The following is a 20498-nucleotide window of genomic DNA, read 5'->3' on the forward strand; positions in this document are numbered from 1 at the left end:
CCATCTTCTGATGGCTACTTCCAGCAGGATAACGCACCATGTCACAAAGCTCACATCATCTCAAACATGACAATGAGTTCACTGTACTCCAATGGCCTCCACAGTCACCAGATCTCAGTCCAATAGAGCACCTTTGGGATGTGCTGGAACGGGAGATTCTCATCATGGATCAACTGTGTGATGTCATCATGTCAATATGGACCAAACTCCCTGAGGAATGAGAAACAGCTTCCCAAATCCAAAGATTTGATGCATTTCTTTGTCAAATGTGATTGTAAACTAACAGGCGAATTCACTGCATGACTTCAACGCACAGGACTTATGGGTAATGGAGTCCTCTAAAGCTGTCTGAGTTGTTTTGTGTAGCTGTAGGAAAAAAACATGCTTTTGCTGTGTGTGTTTAGAGGCTGCGGTGCGAGGCCGGATCTCGTCTTGTCCAGTTGGACAGTCTGACCCAGAAGAATCGGACACTGACTCGGCTGTTTCAGGGCGCCATGCAGGCGCGGCTGCTGGCGTTGGCAAGGGAGTGTGGGCAACGATGGGACAATGTGAACGCCAAACTGGAATCCATCACCAGACAACTCAAGGTCAGAGTCCCACCCAATAAAATACCCAAATTAGTATTGTATTTCCAGTAATATCTTATATTTTGTTAAAGCATAGAGAGCAATTTTAGTTAATTAATGCTGCGGTTGAATTTTCATGTTGCTGATTCTGACATCGAGAGTTTTGAGAACTTTGAGTGAGATGAGAACCAAAAGGTAAATTTTGGTTCTACTGCAGCAGCAACTCCACACTTGACCTAATGTTAAATCAGGTGTATTCACATGCTCACACTTCTTGTTTGCAGAAAAGATCTTTGGCGCCAAAAATGTAAAGTCCAAAAAACATTTTTTTAAGGTTAGATTAAATGTTTACCAGGTAGTGCAGTGTACCTGTGATCTGTTTAATCATTTAGGAGAAACTGAATTTAGCTTCAGGCAGAAATGTTGAAAAAATGACCTTAAAACCCTAAAAATTCCTTTATTGATGCATTTGTGAACCATCAGAGCAAAGAAAGAGAGATCTGTGTGTATCTCTATTTCTTCTCTGTCAGCTCTTTGTCTCGGAGTGGGAGGGGTTTGAGGCAGAGAGGGAGGAGCTCACTCTCTGGTTGGCTGACCTGGACGTCCGTCTGACCGATGTCGATCACCTGACAGGAAACACCTGCGAAAAGCTGAGACAACTGCAGGTTTGTGTGTTTGTGTTATATAATTAAATGCATGTGTTTTCCTACCTTATGTATATGTTTTGGGGTTTTTTTTTTATGTGTGTGTGTGTGCAGTCCTTCCAGCAGTGTGTGTGTGTGAACTCTGGCCGTGTGAACGTCCTGCTGCAGCGCGGGGAGGCCTTGATCCAGCGCAGCCAGCCAACTGATGCTCAGCATGTGGAGAGTCGGCTGCTGGAGCTGCTGCGGCGCTGCAGCCTCGTCTACAACAACATCGCACGAACACACACGCGGCTGCTGAGCATGAGACTGGTACACACACACAGACACACACTCATTGTGACAGCTGAAATGAATGGCAGTGAAGTCACACAGATGTAAATATACATGAAGGTGGAGTGAAGCTCACACAGACATCTACTTGGACTCAAGAATGAACTGATTAGAATTTGGTGGTCAAAGGTCAAAGGTCACTGTGACCTCACAAAACATGCTTTCGGCCTCAATTCAGAAGTTCATTCACTAATTATGACAAAATCTCTCATAAATGTCAAATAAATCAAAAAATAATTAAGTGATGGCATTTTATATCCAAAAGGTCAAAGGTCACCTTCACTGTGACATCATAATGTTCTGCATAAAACACTTTTATGGCCACTAATCAACGTCATATCTCAGGAACAGAAGGGGAGACATTTGGTCAGATACTGAATTGGTGACTCTAATCTTGAACCTGTGCTGATCGTATAGATCTTCTGTGTGTGAAGCATCCATGTTTTCACTGACATGGGTGGAGACTGTAACATGCTAACATGTAGCATACACAACCACAAGGTGGTAATTCTAATGTTCATTTCTTTTTCTCTTCCTCCCCCTCCTCCTCCTGCTCCTCCTCCAGGTGTTTGAGGATGACTGGATTCTATCTCAGGCTACAGACTCTGGTTGTCCTTCAGAGACTGTATTAGAGGAAGAGGGAGCGCTTGATAAAGCCAACCTGGACCTCCCTGCCTTATCAAACCATCCGAAAGGTTAACTGAAACACTAAACATTTGATCACAGGTATTAATGACTCACTAAAGGACAACTGCTGACATTCAGTAATAAATCAAACTGGTTGTGTCTTTTCTCTAGATTCCAGCCAATCAGCTAACCACACCCCGGCCTTCTCCTCTCCCATTCACCTCCCTCCTCAGTCCTCACCTACCCACGAGCACCTGGGGCTGGAGTGGGACCCCTCGGTTGATGTTGGTCGCTCTGTTTCCTGTGACGATGCCGACTCGTCGTATTTCAGTGTCAGCACAGGTAGGAATATTTTCAAGTGTCTGTCATATAAAACTTTCCTCACAGGAACATTTGAGTCTTTTTATTTCACTGTTGTTTCTCAGTAGCTACAGATCCAACACCTCGTTTACCAGACCACCATGAAGGGCCGCAGGCAACTGTAGGGTTATTTTTAAACGTATGTCGGGATAAGACTGAAAGACTGCTGAACGTTCCGGGCTTTAGGTTTTGGTGTTGGCTATAATGAATATAAGTTGCCCTCAATGAAACATACTCTTATGGATGAGTGCTCTGTGTGTGTTTCAAGGTCTGTGTCACAGAGATGGCGTGAAGAGGCGGAGCTACCTCAGCTCCCTCGGCTCTCTGTCTGATATCAGCAATGACATCAACAACCAGGAAGCAGATCTGGTGAGTTAAACAAGAACAGCCCCCTTGAGTTTTCTGATAAAAATAAATTCATTATGGTTCAGAGGAAAAAGATTGACGTCATCAATTAAAAAATATCAGACAACAGACATTTCAAGTTCTTTATTGTTGTGTGCACAGTTACAGTGACGCAGTCATTGGCTCCCTCCAACAGTGCTCATAAATATACTAAATATAATAATGCAATATAAAAACACACAAACCTGTGGCATCACCCAGTGCACTGTTGAGTACTGTTGTCCTACGTTATAATGCGTTATTTGTAAAACAATTCCCTCAGTATGGTGCACCTGGTGCATGTCTTACACTAGTCACAGGTGATCAAACGTGGTGTCACCATTTTAATGCCAAAATGTAACTACTTTGTAGAAATCCCACACAAACAACACTTAACATTTAGCACAACTATTCAAACATATAACGTGTGAGTTTCACTGACCCACCACTGTTATTTTTTATGTTATGACTATGGGTGTCGGAGTGGGTTTGGCCACGCAACCATACACGCAATTTTGCCAGATGCCAGGGGTCCGTCCCAAGTCTCTCATTTTTATAGTGCTACTGCTAGCTCCTCGCTTGAACCGGAAGTCGTTCGAGGTCCGCCATCTTCTAGGCCGTCCCAAGTCTCTTATTTGTGCAGCAAGGAGCTAGTGCTAGGAGCTAGCAGCAAGCTTTAAGCAGCTACGAGCTAGGATGGTCGAGAGCTACTGTTTTGGTCAGCTAATATAATGAGACTTGGGATGTACCCATAGTAACGCCAGGCGCTGGCTGCTTTACGGAGCAGATCCAGTGGTGCCGCCGTCATCAGGAATGGTCTTCGCTTCACGTGACGCTTCAGTGGAAAGGACGTCTCATGTCTCTTAAACCGACAATGCTCGCTCATCGCTCCTAGCGCTAGCTCCTCGCATTTTTTTCCTAGGTGGGAGGGGCTAAACAGCTAGCAAAGTCGGCTAGGTAAGATAACTAGCAGTAATTTAAGAGACTTGGGACGGACCCCAGGATGTCACTATCTATGATGTAGCCTGATGCTCGCTGATTGGCTGGGAGAAATCACACCTCACAAAGAGGCATGGGGAGGCCATTTTGAATTTTGTCCACTGAAGTTAGCTATGTTCTTTTGCCTGATGAAGGGGGACTCTGGTCTTTTTCAACCTGGAGCCTGTTGCAATATGGAGAGTTTTCCAGCCTGTTAATGTACGTCCAAAAAAAAATTTTTTTTGGTCAAAATTTCACGAGAGGTGACGTGTTGCAGAAAGAAAACAGTGGAAACACGAGTGAGAGTTGGAGAGAGGAGTGCCACTAATTGTTTGGAGTACAGAAAGTGTATTTTACTCTAATCAAAAATATTTTCATTGTCACGGCTGAATGTTTAGCGGATTTCAGTGATGTGAAAAGGTCGGCAAGGTATCAGAACGAGACTTCTCCTTTTGCAGAACAAGTGAAAGGTACAAAAAATGTTTCATTTCACTGTAGGGATTCTTTCTATAATGTTGTTGTAGTAGCGTAGTATGGGTGAGCTCCGACAAGGCTCTAATAGCACGACTGTGCTCCATAGACTCTCATGCAATTACTTCTGATTCTCCTCTATTCAGGCTGGTTTTGTGGATGTGGAGCTAAATGCTGAGCCTAGAGATCATTGTGAATAAATGACACTCGTTACCTGGAGAGGTTGGAAGGAGATATGTCTGTCTTCCCTGTTTCAAAAGCAAAATCAAACCCTGAAAAGTGTAGGGTTAGCTAGCTAGCTACTGAAGGTATAGCCTCCTGAATGCTGCTTTTGCTTTTTGATAATTATAACAGTGAAACAAAGACCGACCCTGCTGTACAGGAACCAGTGAAGGGAAGCAGGGAAACTTTGCTCATATTCAACCAGCTGTGTGTCATCGCATTGTGCGCAGATGACTGTTGTTTGGCTTCCCCTGGAGATCCTCACCCATCCACCAGCAGAGGTCCGGCGGCACGGGGGAAAGCCAAACAACGTTAATCTGTGATGACACACAGCTGGTTCAGTATGAGCAAAGTTTCCCTTTATATTCATTGTCTTGTGTGGCGACCAGCAGTGATGTGGTGGTTCACTTTTACACTGTGATCTGTAGCCTATAGTTCGGCTTTAGCTTCTAACTATCTTTGTCTTTTTAACCTGTTGTTGCTGCTGAGTCAGTTTGACATCCTGGATATATCCTTCAAACACAGACTGTAGACCCCTCTGTCTGCTCCCAAAAATATGATAACATTAGCCAAGTGTCATTGTCGATGTACAGTTGCCTCCATTAGCCTCTAGACACAAAAACAAAAGGGCACCTCTGTGGCGTCATATTCAAACTGTCAATTTAACGAGCCCAAACCAGCTAACATGGAGAAATTTATGTATCGTTTTCCAAGTATTCGTAATGATTTTGACGCAAACTTTTGCTCCAAACTGCCGTTTCCTTCTAATGTCACTTGGCAACACAAAAGCGAGAGGTGCTGAAATGATTCATTTTAATGTATTTATTTATTTGAAACATTCAAACTGATGTGTTGTTGGAGGACGACTACAGAGGAGCAACATCAGGCCGAAATAAGAACAAAACCATGTGGTGTTTACCTCTAACTTCATTGTACACTCTCTGTTGCTCTGCTCTGACCCAGATGCTACATGGCCCAGAGGCTTCGTCTGTCTGTCTGTCTGTCTGTCTGTCTGTCTGTCTGTCTGTCTGTCTGTCCCACACACACAGACGCACACGTACACAGTCATTGATGTTCCGATACACCAGCTATCTAAAAATGTTCTCCGTGGCTGCGTGCCGGCTTTATGAGCTGGTTACAACAGTTCACCTCCTCTACTGCTGATTTATTGATGACGCCTGCAGGATGTGGCACCTCTATATGTTGTTGTCAGTTTCCTCTTTTAGCTTTATTTTGGCGAGACAGGAGTGTGTCAGCAGCTGCACGAGAGAGAGAGAGAGGCAGACACAGAAATAAAGAGATAAAAAATGGAGAAGGAAAAAAAAGACGTGCGTCCATGAACTGTGGGGAAACAGAGACGCGAAGCGAAATATTGAAGTGATTTGAGTATCCTCCTCTGCTCGCCTGCAGCTCCCCCCTCTCTCTGCCTCTCTGTCTGTTTCACACCCACACACTGTTGCCCTGTCGGTGAACCCCAAAGCCCAACAGGAAAAGAGACGAACAGAGAGACGCACGTAAAACTGAATTAGCATCTGATCACAGCTGCAGCATCCCAACAAAGACATCAAAGTGTGTGTACACTCTGAAAGAAAAAGAAAAAATACAATCTTATGTATTTGCTGGATGTGTAGAGGCGTGATGTCAGCACGCCCTGCCTGCAGGCTCAGCTTGGCGCTGTCTGCCCAGAGGACTCTTCATGTTTGTACTTTATTAATCTGCGACCGTGTGACCTCGTCTGCTTGTATGCCGTAAGAATTCTGAATGCAAGTCAAAAGATGGAGATTACACCTCTGATCAATTTCAGGCGTCACCAGTTTAACTTAAATTCACACTTCTTTGACAATATGGTGCAGAACCCGACTGTCCTGTGGTACAACTCTTCGTCATGGTAGTTTTGCATGTTTTAGCTAATTTCCTACACATCATTTTTTACATCATTTCTTAGATCATTATTTATATAGCCCACTATCAAAAATCACAGTTTGCCTCATGAGGCTTTACAATCTGTGCAACAGACGACACCCTTTGTCCTCAAACCCTCACAGCAGATGAGGAGAACCTCCCCCCAAAACAACTTCAACAGGGACAAAAAATGGAAGAAACCGCAGGAAGAGAAACCGTCTGTCCCAGGACAGACAGACAGGAAATGGATGTCTTGTGGACAGATTAGACCAACGTAATAAAATCACAGTATAGACATTCCACTCATCTGCTAAAGAGAATTATATTAACAAACTCTGAAAATTATTGTAATGAGGAAGTTTGTAAATGTGGTTACTTTTTTAAGCTTTGCAAAAAGTGTAACTGAAGTGCCACACGATAATGTTGGCACTTTATCAGGACGAAAAGGGCACTGAATATTTACTCTGTTTGATTTTTACGCCTCTGTGCCGGCGATAGCGGTGGCTGGAGGCATTATGTTTTTGGGTTGTCCGTCCGCCTGTACATCTCATTCTTGTGAACGGGATATCTCAAGGGAATTCCTTTAAATTTGGCACAAAGGTCAGCTTCACTGTGACATCATAATGTTCTGCATAAAACACTTTTCTGGCCATTAGTTAACGTCATATCTCAGAAACAGAAGAGGAACTATATGGTCAGATATTGAAGTGGTGACTCCAATCTTAGGTGTTAATCTTGAAACTGTGCTGATTGTACAGATCTTCTGTCCTGTCAGAGGTTTTCACAAACAGAGATGTAAACTATAAGAGAAACTTGACTGGTGCATGGAGGCATGCAACCACAGAGTGATAAATCTAGTTTAAATTGCACTACAATGAAACGAAGCTGTGGTTGCTTGAAAATTAGGAAATCATTTAAAAGCCTGGATGGTATGATCTGGTGAAAAGTCAGCAGTTAGGAACCTTCCAAACCCTTGAACAAGCCCTTTTAAAAGAGTATTAGGTCTCTATGTCTGAGTTCACACTAGTAAGTTTCCACATTATGACACATAACAAAATAAACCAAAACAAGAAACTGTTACAGGCTGGATCATCTGAATGGCATAAAATGACTTTTTTCCAAACCTAAGTCTTCTGTGTATATTATCTGTTTTCTGTGCAGCGATTGGAGGGATGGCTTGACCACGCCCAGCCCAGTGTCTTCCCTGCAGTCGCAACCCAGAGGGGCGGGACTCGGACAAACAGAGACCAGTGGGCGACCTCAACTCCTGACAGACAGGACGGTGAACCAGTCAGCTTTGACGGTGGGCGCGTGAGGGCGTGGCTGGGAGTCCAGAGTCCCGGCCCTCCAGAAAGGAGGACTTCCTGTTCCAGAGCTGTGCAGACGGACGGGCAGGTGGAGGTGGGTGACCTTCATTCACACTACTGAAACTCGACGAGCAATTACTCTTGACCAAAATACATTCTTTCTGACAATTCTTTGTTCTACTGCCAACATTTTGCAAAATGAAAGAATTAACTTGGCAGCAGTAAGTTCATATTTCACCTCTGTTTCAAGGATAAATTTGGTGATGTTTCATATAGTTTTTTAAATTGTCAAGATGTTCTATGAAAAGACTCAAACTAACACCGAATGTATCTACGAACAAGTATGGCAATAAATCTTCTTCCTCCACTGCTGTTAAAAACCATCACCATGAAAACACACTCTGTAGTTATTCTGACTGAATCCCACATATACTGTCGTGCTACCACAAATACTCACAACAGCACCAAATGTGGATTAATGCACCGCTGAAAATAGTCCCCAACAGACAGGGAGTCAAAGAGTATCATAACACATTATTGGTTTTGTGCTTTTCATGAGATTTGTTGACAATAACAACAATATAAACCTTATTGTTTTGTCTTATTTTTATGCCTCTGCTCTGCTGATAGCTGTGGCCAGAGGCTGGTTTTGGGTTGTTTGTTTGTCTGTACATCTCATTCTCTAAACGGGATTTCTCAAGAGGAAGTTGGTTCAAACTTCAACTAGTATTCAGTGATGAACTGATTAGACTTTGGTGGTCAAACGTCAAAGGTCAGCGTGACCTCACAAAACATGTTTTTAGCCAAAACTCAAAACTTCATCCACTAATTAAAATTTTGCACAAATGTCTAATCGAAGGAAAATTATGAAATGATGACATTTTGTATCCAAATGTTTAACGATCAACTTTATTGTGGCATCAAAATGTTTTCTGGCCAAGGAATGCCTTGAGGGAATTTCTTCACATTTGGCACAAATGTCCACTTGGACTCAGCAATGAACTGATTAGATTTTGGTCGTCAGAGGTCACTGTGAGCTCACAAAATATGTTTTTGGCCAAGATAAAATGATGAGTGGATGACTTTTCATATCCAAAAGGTCAAAGCTTAACTTCACTTTGACATCATCACATTTTTTCTGGCCATTACTCGACATCATATCACAGGAACAGAAGGGGAGACATTTGGTCAGGTGCTGAATTGGTGACTCCAATCTTCGGTGTCCACCTTGAAACTGTGCTGACTGTATAGATCTTCTGTGCTGTCAGGAGGAAGATGTATGTGAAGGATACATGTTTTAAATTTGCAGCTTTTTGCAGCAACATGTGAAGCATTGTCAACTGTCGTCGCTACATATGAGTCTGGATAGACATGAATGTAAACTGTAACTGCAGCTTAACTGGTTCGCGGAAGCATGCGACCACGAGGTGATAATTCTAGTTTGCTGAGCTTGTTTTCTGTGGAGTTCAGCATTAACATTCAGCGCATGGCATCACATGAACATCGTCTGTGTGTGTAAAAACTCCTGACCTGACTCTCGAGACATTCACCAATTTGCTCTCTCTTTTTCTCAAACACACACACACAAATGGCTGCCCTTGTGGGGACCAACTTTGTTATGGAAGGTGACAAAATAACTGAATGAGGACAATGCAGGAGGATACCTAGCGTGTAAGTAGCAGATGTGAAAGTCCACTGACAAAGCTGCGGTATGTGATGACTTAGGATGAGAACGTGTTCAGAGGTTTGGTTAGGGAGTGTCCGAAGTATACAGGCCTTTTAAGTCTTGTTAAAGTTGTGGAGTCTAACGTGATGAAACTTCACTCTCAGGTTAAGCTGAACAACTTATAGTCACAGTTTGTCACAAGTAAGAGCGAGCAACTTTAATAATTATGAGCAAGAACAGTGCTGTTGGTGATTTAAAGTCGTCCAACAACTCTTCTCTCAGTCTCAAAAATCACAACAAATGTGTGCCTGCGTACTCCATAGACTGTAAAAATAATGGGCGTAGCTACTGTGAGGTTGCCCATTGGTTTATGGACCAATTATTGGAACCAATTAAATGAACCAATATTTATTCTCCATTCTGTGAAGAAGCGAGGAGTGGATCTGACTCAATGACTGCAGCAAGTTGCACGCAGCCTGTCAGTCAAGCAGCCCTGCACTTAAATATGCGTAACTTTGGGCCTTAATAAAATATAAATGGGTGAGTTATAGAAATTCACCTCCTGCACAGTTGTCATGAATGTTGAAATTAGCTCAGAGTCCAAAACTGTTTTTTGTACCAGGCTGTAAACATGTTTATTACTGCTGTAAAGTTGAGCATTTTATCACAGAGCTCTATGGGGACTTAGGCCCAATCCCAATACCCCCCTTGTCCACTACCCCGTAGCCCTTGGCCCTATTTGTTTAGTGCTCACTCAGTTCTTTTCTCCTTAATTTACTTCTGTACTTTTTGACCCCAAAATGTGGGTTGAGAAACGGATTCCCCACGAAGTCATTAATACACATACAGTAGGTTGTCTTACTTACACACAGTATGTCATTGTTATCTCTCTCACTTTGCTCAGCATTGTAAAGAGTTCCAGCAAACACACACACTGAGTGATGTGCCCTCTCACCAGAAGCTCCATCAACATTCATACTCATCATCCTTTATTTTTCCACCTTTTGTAAAGACAGATTCCTGAATATCTGTCCTCTAACCCCCCTCTCTGTTTCCCCTTTCCGACTTCACTTTCCTCTCTCCATCTGACTTCATTGGCCTTCTCTCCCTCTCTCATTACTGGTGAAAGCGCCTATTTATTCTCCTCTTCCTCCGTCTCGTCCGCCGCTCCTCGGGCCGCCGAAATGAATCCATAAAGTCTTGATTTATGCATCGAGTCTGGCTGCACTTTAACTGTCGCCATAAAAACAGGAGAGAAACACGCAGACTTCCTCCTTTCCTTCCTTCCTTTTTACTTCCACTTTCCTTCATCTCTGTTTTTCCTCTGTGTGACTTACAACCCGTTACAGATTACTGTCTGTGTACGGGAGAGAGAGGTAAAGTTGGTAGATGAGTTTTTAAGGGTCAAATCTGATGACAAAGTGTGTGCGTTATTGTAATTAGAGCGCTTTTGAGCACACTCATTTGCAATATGCGAGTTTGATTGAACGCGTGTTTGTGCGTAATAGCATTGGCACTTTCTAATGGAGGTTCATTACTGACAAAACTATCGAGCGAGCACAAAACAAATTGGAGCAGAAATCAACCTGCGAGTCCAGATTTGAGAGCAGTGAAGGAGAGAATCAGGAGTTTAATCGATGTTTGGGAGCAGCTTGTGTACAAACTCAGACTGAGAGCTGAACAAACTGTTGAATTGTAATTTGAGGCATCATCCTGACCCTCCCTCCCCGTGTGCTCCATCATCTCGGGGGTGAAGTTTTGCCACTTTGAAAGAACTTAGCATAGCTGGACTAAGAGTGATGTCTGGAAAACATCCTCTTAACTGTGTTATGAATATGAAATCAATATGCCTCTCTGCAGAGCAGTGAGTTGACAATGTCGCCACCTCTAGGACAGGGTGACATTTTTTCTTTTCCCCAGAACTTTACTGATGCTGCAGGGCCATGGTTAGCCTGTGTACGGTGCTGGGCAATAGCATAGTCCCTGTTTTGTGTGCAGATTGTAGTTTTGTATTCTGATATACGAGTCTTTAAAGCTCTTTTGGTTTGTCAGACCACAAGGCTGTTTCAGTATGTAGACAGCATGTGTGCTGCTGCAGTTTATTAAGGATTTTATGGAGTAACTTGTCCCAGTATGTGGATGTGTAAAGCACTTGGTGTCTGAAGAGCAAGAACATTATGCACAGTGGCCATAGCGAAAACCTACAATCGATATTTTATCGATATTTTATCGATACAGCATTGCCACACAAAATATTGCGACGCTTTGGTGTATCGGTCCCCCCCCCCCCAATGGCTACATGGACAGACATGGATGTAAACTGAAGAGGCAAACAACCACAAGATGGAAATTATAGTTTAATCTGAACTCATCCAGTCATGTTTGTAACAGCAAAGTTTAGGTATCCAGTGTAAAGACGTAAAAACACTCTGCAACTGCAACAGTTCTATTAGAATGTATTAAAAAGGACTAAAACCAATTTAACACAGCTTTGAAATGACAGTGATCAAATGTTGGGCAATTTTTTATAGTCTGCATTCAAAAACCTGGAAGCCTTGCTACTTGACTTGGACTTGGACTTGACCCAGAAGACATAAAGAGAGCTCTGGCTGTACCAGATCACAATGAGAGCATAGAAAATGGCTGCAGGACTTTGGCAACTAACATGTCTGTCACAAATTCTGCCTAAGCGTCCCCTCGGGGGGGTGGGGGGGGGGGCTGTCGAAACAGCTGTAGATGTTGCAGATGTGGAGAGTGTTGAAAGCTTTAACCTTCACTAATTAGACTTTATCACCGTCCATCCATTAACAGACTGTATTTAACTATTCTGTGTTACAGTGCTACCTGGATGAACGCCACAGTGACACACCCAACCATCTGCGTCCTCATTTCAACAACACACAACAGTCTTTTCCTGCCCCCTCCTCTTCACTCTCACATGACCTAAAAGCTTCGCCTGATTGGACAGGGCACCGATATCGATCAGATCTTCAGGTGAGTAGGCAGCATCGGTTGGTTATCTTAATTTTGGATGATAAACCAGATAAATTATCATAGAGATGTTGTTGGTGTTTTTGGTCGCAGCTTTCCCTGAAAGAGGCTTGTTGTCATGGCACATAATATACAGTGTCGAGACTGCCAGAGGATTTCATCCATTCACAGTAATTAAAGTGTCAAAAATTAATGTAGTATTGATTTATTGATTGAAAATAATACGCAGAGAACCTTTTAAATAAGTAGTAGCAATAAGACATAGTGTCAGTCATGCCCTCTGGGGAGGAATAAACTCTGTGTGTGTGCAGATATTTCTGAGCTGATATATTCCTGAAAAGTTTTCCTGTGAAAGTAAGAAATGTTGCCTGAAACCACAGCGGATCAACAGAAGCTCTCTCTGTTCCCCAGGCTGAAGAAGAGCAGTCCTGTTGTGAGGAAGCTGAGCGTCTTCTCTCCGAACAAAGGTGAGAAAAGAGTTGTGTGCAGATGGAGCGATAAAAGACGCAGGCTGACTGTAATATGCAGGATTTTTCTAAAACCACAGAGATAGGCAGAACAGTGTCCTTTGTGTTGATGAAGAGAAAAACAGAAGGTCAAGTTTTTCATCACATCATTAACAAGAATACTGCTCAGTGTTTGCACACAGTTTGTCGTGTTGCACGCCATTTTGTGCCCCACCTGTGTCTGTGGAACATGCATGTACATTATTAGGGACCTCGGCCAAAGTCAGAGGACCCTTTTGTTTCTGGTACTTTTATTCTTTATTCTTTCTCCCGCCGCCTCTTTGAGCTGGAATTAGACCCCCTAAACATGCTCAAAAACTCACCGAAATTGGCACGCATGTCAGGACTGGCGAATAATTTGATAAAATGAAAAAAATTAACCCCAAAACTGCCAAAATGGGCTCTCTAGTGCCACCTAGACACACTAAAATGGCTCCTGCAGCCTGTAGAAATGTCGTAGAAAGATCAAACCAAAACTGGCTTGTTTGTCTCATCGAGACCTATAAATCACGCGCTGACACCCCTGACCTAAATCCAACAGGAAGTGAGCTAGTGCCTCTGAAATTAACATGAGCAAATGTGGAGAAATTGTCAGCTGTGAGCTAGACATCTTAAACTTGCGACCAAGATCGCATTTTTGAGTCCACAAACATAAAACCTATGTGTCTGCGTTCGGGACGAGTGTATCTCGCTGCTGATATGCTCAGATTAAGGATTGGACCCACGGTTTGGAAATAAAAGGGAGGAGTTCGACACATTTTAAAGCCATCTCCATCTGCCTGGTCTCTCACAGCTTGTCTCTCCCTCTGCTACATGCAAGTCAGTGTGTGCGTGTCTCACAGTCTTTATAGGACAGATTGCAGCAGCAGAATCTTCATTTGAAACAGCATCTACACATTATATACCAGTGTTTTCCATCTCCCACATATTACTACAGCCTTTATTACTTATAATACTGTTGCCACTTTTGTGATTATGACTGTTAAATACATTTTGTAAAGCACTGTAATATAAAGTCCCTCTATTGCCAAACATGACCTTGCATACCCTTGACATTGCTTGTTTTCTCGATATTTTGACTCTAATGAATATTTCGCACTGTCTGCGTGAGCTGGAGGCCAAAACGGCGTGAGTCTGAGGTCCTTGCAGCTTTAATTTAGCTTTTGAGATATGATCATTTTTATGAGCGGAGTGCAAAAGCTTTGTGATAGATACATCATTTATTCCTGTGGCACCACTGCGCATTACTGCACCACATGTAACGCAATGCAGTGACATCATTCTGAGCGAACAACATGATCACTTGAAAGACAGAAGCCTTAGCTTTCTGCTGCAAAATGAATGAGCTGCTGTTCTAGCTGTTATGGTTTTTATTATAGAGGGATATATACTAGATAATGCAAACAACGATCTCCTGCAGCCATTACGGGGAAATACCAGTGTTCATTACTGCAAAATATCCCATTTGCATGGCACATAATTTAACATGTCAATGATTGCTTGCTAAATTATAGTTTCATTAAAAAAACATTAAGGTTTATCAACACGTAAGTTTAGCATCTAACTTGTTCCTTCTAGTTAAGCTCCACCTGTTGCCCAAAAGTAGATCTTCTAGCTCCACAGCTGAGCATCCAAACCAGACAGTAACACCTCCACCTCTCCTCCACAGTATGACCTCCAGCAGCAGGGCCTCGTCCTCCCTGCTCTGCCCAGCCCTCCTCTACCTCCTTCTGGCTGCAGCTCTGGCTCTCCTGGCCTATCTGATCTGGGTCGTCCTGGAGCCGCCGTGTCACCGCAGCAGCAGGATGCATCGTAGTTTCCACCTGGCACTGAGATATGTCAACGGACCCCCGCCTACCTGAGGACCACCCAGAGACAGTTTGACCGAAGCACTTTCCTCAGGCTCGACAGAACGGAGGTTTGCAGCTCACCATGTAATGCTCATTTCAATGAACCCACAAGAGTCAAACATCAAAGATCTGACAGTGATGTGCAGGAATACAGGATGAAAAAGCAACTTAATAAAACCTTGAATCAAGGGCAGCACTGAGTGTCAAACATACACGTTTTTCTTCACATTTTCCAACATAATTTCCATAATGATCCAACTATGTTTTCTCTAACTACAAAACTAGCTTCTTCCTGTATTAAACCCGGGCTGCGGCATGGTTTTGGTGCAACCCAAATGTCAGTTAGTTAATAGTCTGAACTTCAACTGTTTCTTCTTTAAGTGATGAGCCACTGAAAGATGAAAATGTTCTCATTATACAACCTTATTTTTGGAATATCACAATAAAGTTGGCTTCATTTTAAAACCAATTAGATGTAAACACATAACCAGTTTCGGATCCAACCCTCTGAGAGCTTCATCCTCATCTTCATCTCTCCCTGTATCACTCATCATTGAGGCTGGCGACCTGTCAGAGAATTTGTCAGTGGTGTCTGGGCTTTTTGTAGAGTCCTCAACCCCCTTCTCCTCCTCTGCCTTATCTTCAACCTCCTTGCCCTCCTGCCCCTAGTCCTCAGTCCCCTTGACCCGCTGCCCTTCATCCTCATCACAGTCATTAATAGTCTCTTGTCTCAGTTGCCTCACAGTCTGCAGCCAAGTCACTCAAATCTGACTCTGTGTCAGGGTCATCAGTATGTTGGGGCTCCCCTTCCAGCTCAGTCCTTGGATCGTGGCCTTCTGCTGTCTCAGCATCCTCCACCGGGGCCTTTGTTCTGAGTTGCCTCACTTTAAAGGCCTCATGAAGGTCTGGTACAGTGCAGTAAAATATTTCTGCTGTCGCCACATCATGACACATGGAGGTGTCCACCCTGGTTCTCTCCTCCTGGGTCAGGTGCTTTTTGACCTGACTGCTCACAGTTAATCGTGTTAAGCTGATGGTGATGGTGCCCTTGAGGCCAGCATCATGCCAGGCTGTGTTCAGATGAGCGCTCAATTTGGTGAGCTGCTTCCTGTCAGTTGCATGAAAAACATGCTATGTGTAATGTGTATCAGCTTCCTCAGCCAAGTATCCTCCTCCTCATTGAGGGCCAAAGTGGCTTGGCCAGATGTTCTTTGGGTCTTGTCATCTCCTACCCACACAAGATTCATCTTCTTCCTGATCTATGTCCAGGACCTCTTCCGTTTTCAGTGATGTGAAGACAACTGGCTGGTGTCCAGTTGGTATAGGTTGGAAGCCAGTTATGTACCCCAGCAGCATGGATATAGTTGTGACCCTGGCCTTGACGAAGAAGGCACTCTGATCTTCCGCACTCACACGGTTCCTAAAGTTCAAGCGCTGAAGTCAAAGATGGTTGTGGATTTGTTGCCCTGAGCTCTTGTAACTTTTCCACAATAGGCACCCGCTTGGCTTTGAACATAAAGTCATCAACTTCATGTTGGGGTGCAGCGCACAGATCCCACAGGTGCTTACCCACCCGAGACCAGCCCAGCTTGTCACACATTGGGCAAGTGAGCTTTCCTGCACCATGCCCACCTGCCCAGCAGAGGAGGGGTTCTGGATCTTGTTTCATTGAATGACACTGTGAACATGGACAAACTCGATACAACATTATACAGCCTTTGATGAAGTGAGACAATTCCACTGGTTCTGTGTGCTGTTTACGTTTTTCCTTTAACTTTCTAAAAGTGGTCATCACTCAGAATCTATAAAAAGAGACAGGTTGCTGCATCAGTTTCAGAAAAATACTTTGATATCTATTGGAAACAGCTGAAATAATGTCCTCACATATTTTTTTTACATTCATTTTATAAACAAAGTTTAAGACTTGATAAAGACAGTTTATCCTTGTCCTTAAAAACAGTAATCTGACCAAAGAAACAGTTTTACTTACCACTTACTGCCTTCTTCAGGAACTTTTTCAGACTCAATGTTCTGGTGTGTATTTTTTGCATCACACAGCAATTTAACTGGTCTGGACGCAAACTTTTCCAAACCTCCGTTGTTTGAGCACAAGGAATGACTATGCGAGATTGACAGGTTGCAAACCTTTAAAAATATTATTAAATGTTGACAGCTAAAGATGCGATTTTATGCACCAACAAAAGAGAGTTTTTAGAAATACTCTCGTGCTTTGTGGCAGCTGATGTGGGTGGTGTGTTGAGCTTAAATGAGCAGTTTGTATAATATTTTATAACTCCTGAAAGGTAAGGGACAAAATCAAATCATGTTTAAGTTTGAAACATAAGATTTCAGTTTGAGTTTAGTTCTTTCCAATAATTCGCAGTAACCCGTCCATTAAATTAACAGAGTCTGAACACAATATGCTGCCTTAGATTTAAAATATATCTTTGTCTCTTACTAGGAGCTGTAGGCTACATGAAAATAATATGGTAGCACATTTCTGCCAGTGTAATGAATAAAGATCCAATAAGTCATTACAATTAGAAACTTTTTCAAAATAAGTCAGTATACCAAAATAATACATTAAAGAACCTAATAATTAAAAATATAGAAACAAGACTAGCTCATTATTTTGAAAACGTTATTCATTATTTTGACATAGAACATTTTGAAATACCAATTCGTCATTTTAAGATATTTACTCATTACTTTAAGATGCTAACCTGTTATTTTAAGATAATATATTTTAAGAAAGCTGCATATTTTTAGATACTAAATATTTAAAGAAACTTAAGTCATTATTTTGAGACTAATTATTCTGAGATAATATCTCAAAGTAATAAGAAGCTTTCTTCAAATAATGAGTAAGTAACTCAAAATGACAAGTTAATATCTTAAAAAAATGAGTTCATATCTAATTAAAGAGTTAGTATTGCAAAATATTGGGTTAATATCCGAAATTAATGACTTAGTGTCTGAAAATAATGAGTTGCCTTTTTCTTCATCACACTGGCTTGATGGGTTTCCATATGAAACATGTCTGGCTTCACCCGCCCAGAAATAATATTCCAAAGTCCATGCCTTAAAGAATATATATACCGTCTAAATATAGCAGAATGTATGTAAACTAATGGGAAGTTGTACTATGTAGATTTATCTTTGCATATGAGATTTTTTTGTCAGTAAAATTATTCCTAACTGCCTCATTTTCCAGACCAATGCTACGTTATTGTAGCATCAGCTGATTAAATGTCCACATCAATGTGTTCAAAGTTAAAAATCTTCTTTGTTGGTTTGTAATTCCAATGTTGAAGTAGCTTCTTGGGAAAAAAGAGGAAACATGTCTTTTTTTCTGTTGAATAAATGTAGTGTATGTTTGAAAGATTGAGGCGGTTAAAATTGAGAAAGAGTCTGACTTGTACAGCTGTTTATTTCTTTTTTCCTAGATATGAAATCATAATTAATAACATAGAAACACTGTACTAGCACAGTAGGAAAGTGAGGTCAACAGTCACAGCCAGAATAATTTTATGACTCATGTTGTGTATATAAAAAAAAAAAATAAAAAATAAAAATGTAATGACGCAGACGCTAATGTTTTGACTTTAGAAGATTTACTTCCTTGTTCACACAGGTCATATCTTTAAACCACTATCTGTACTAATGTAGCCAAAGCTAATGTAAAGGATGCAGCTCACAGGCTAGCTTTGTGCTGCCCCCATGGATACAGCACTGGCGGTGAGGCTCCGTTCAGTCCTATGAAAGTTGCTCAGTCACGCATGAAGCCAAAATCACTCAATTTCCATGTTATAAAATTATCCGGACAATCACTAATGTTTCGGCATCATTGGGCTCATAGAGCAGACGCACTAGAGACTTACGGCCACTGACCGAGCGGCTAATGTCCAGTTTAGCGCTGCACTAACTTCAGTGCTGATAAAATTAGTTAATCTTGCAGCTCTTTTAGAATTTTCAAAAGATGCTGGACCGAATGGATTAAATCTTGATAGTGGAGCAAGTCCTTTCGCAGAGGTTGTGACTCTAAAAATATATATAAATGTCTTTTTCCCAATGTTAGTCTATGGGAAAAAGTCTTTTTGGGCCCACTGGCATCACATGACAGACCCTGAAAATTGCAATACCACTGTTTGGCCACTACGAAAATTGACTTCAAAGCCTGGTACACTTCCTGGGGGCCTGCTTTCCTCTTAATAACTCTGTGTAATAATTAAAGTACCATTTATGACAAAATTATGAAGTATTTTGTACTTAATATTGACCACTAACTGCCTTTACACCGTGATAGCACTTGTATTTAAAATTCATTAAGATGTTTTGCAAAAAGGGAAATGTGTTGAGGGTAACATTTGTCAACGTTTTAAGGACCAAGTCCTTTTTTGTGTGTTTATTTTTATTTATTGTTTTAGTCCATTAACTACAAATCACATATCTGTACATCACTGCTGGCCTTTTTCTAAACAACCAAAAGTGTTAATGATTTTGGTTTTCCTTTTTTTTTTCTCAGGCAGCTTTTGGTTTCAGTTCATTTCTCCAAAGATCATCTCATAGTGACTCATCTTTCTGCAGAGACATTATCACAGCCGAGATCCAGTCTGTATTTATTGTAGTAAAGTTGTGTTGTTGGTGTTTGATGATGCGTTTTAGATGCATTTAGATTTTAAAAGCCCTTAGTGCTTTTCCAAAGAACAATAAATTCACTGTGACCAAAATAAAACTATACATGATGGATTATTTGCAGCTAGTTTCAGTACAGCAGTAGTGCACAGAGTGTATCTGATGATTATTAAAGGGGCTAAAACATGAAAAAGAAACATGGTTTGTGGAGTTCTGACTGATTTTGTACTTTAACTGTCCACTAAGTGTCAATGATGTTACGCTCCAGCTAGAACAAGGTGCTGCCTGCTTTATTATTGTGTGTTTAAAGGGACTGAAGAGTTTTGTGTTCCCAACATCATGTAACAGCTGTGAGAGACCACCTGTGTGTGACTGCAGCTCAGTTAGTGACTTGTTAAAACCCAAATGTCTCAGGGGAAGGTTCTTAAAACAAGTAGATTTCAGGAGGATCAATAGTTGTTAAAGCTGCCGTCCGTGGGCTGTGTGATGATGATGATGATGATGATGATGATGATGATGGTGATGATGATGATAACGTGTGTTTTGAGCCTTTTGACGTTGAGAGAATCATTGAAAAGGGAACTTTGTAAACCAACTGCCATCTAAATATTTCACTGTTTTTTAGTTGAAGGTTTGTTTTTTTGGTTATTGTTAAATATTTCAAAAACAGATCCAATCAAATGTTCTTGCTTTTGTACTTGTTTGAAGATGAATAAAATGAACTGTATGAAACATTTAGATTTTCGAGATCATTTTGTCAGTTGTGTTTTGTGTGAACGCACCACAAAAAAATCTATTAGTGTTTCTCATATATAGAATTTATTTTAGTGGGAGAGACACTAAAACTGTGTTTATTTCTGCCTCTCAGAAGTCTCAGTGGACATACATTTAACAGTGAGAGATTTTTATGCCTCCACACTGGTGATAGCTGTGGCCAGAGGCCTTCCATTTTCGGGTTGTCTGTCCGTCTGTCACATTCTCGTGAACAATATCTCAACAACGCCTTGAGGGAAGTTTTTAACCTTTTGGTCAAAAGTCAGTGTGACCTCACAAAACATG

At 41.8% G+C, this 20498-nt stretch overlaps 1 protein-coding gene across 2 annotated transcripts in view; it reads left to right on the forward strand.

Moving 5' to 3' along the window:
- si:ch211-137a8.2 (uncharacterized protein LOC777613 homolog) overlaps positions 1 to 20173 on the forward strand; it is a 24161-nt gene extending 3988 nt beyond the window's left edge. Inside the window, exons 3-12 of one of the 2 annotated variants that reach the window (XM_050065566.1) lie at positions 405 to 587; positions 1097 to 1231; positions 1325 to 1519; positions 2106 to 2235; positions 2339 to 2509; positions 2796 to 2896; positions 7646 to 7885; positions 12296 to 12451; positions 12860 to 12915; positions 14624 to 20173. In XM_050065566.1, the coding sequence (XP_049921523.1) occupies positions 405 to 587; positions 1097 to 1231; positions 1325 to 1519; positions 2106 to 2235; positions 2339 to 2509; positions 2796 to 2896; positions 7646 to 7885; positions 12296 to 12451; positions 12860 to 12915; positions 14624 to 14816 (1560 nt within the window). In that variant the 3' untranslated portion in view covers positions 14817 to 20173. The remainder of the gene's footprint in view (positions 1 to 404; positions 588 to 1096; positions 1232 to 1324; positions 1520 to 2105; positions 2236 to 2338; positions 2510 to 2795; positions 2897 to 7645; positions 7886 to 12295; positions 12452 to 12859; positions 12916 to 14623) is intronic. The other variant, XM_050065574.1, reaches the window with a different exon arrangement.
- The last annotated feature ends 325 nt before the right edge of the window (positions 20174 to 20498 follow it).

This window comes from Epinephelus moara, chromosome 2 (genome assembly GCF_006386435.1).
Source record: "Epinephelus moara isolate mb chromosome 2, YSFRI_EMoa_1.0, whole genome shotgun sequence".
NCBI classification, from domain to species: domain Eukaryota; kingdom Metazoa; phylum Chordata; class Actinopteri; order Perciformes; family Serranidae; genus Epinephelus; species Epinephelus moara.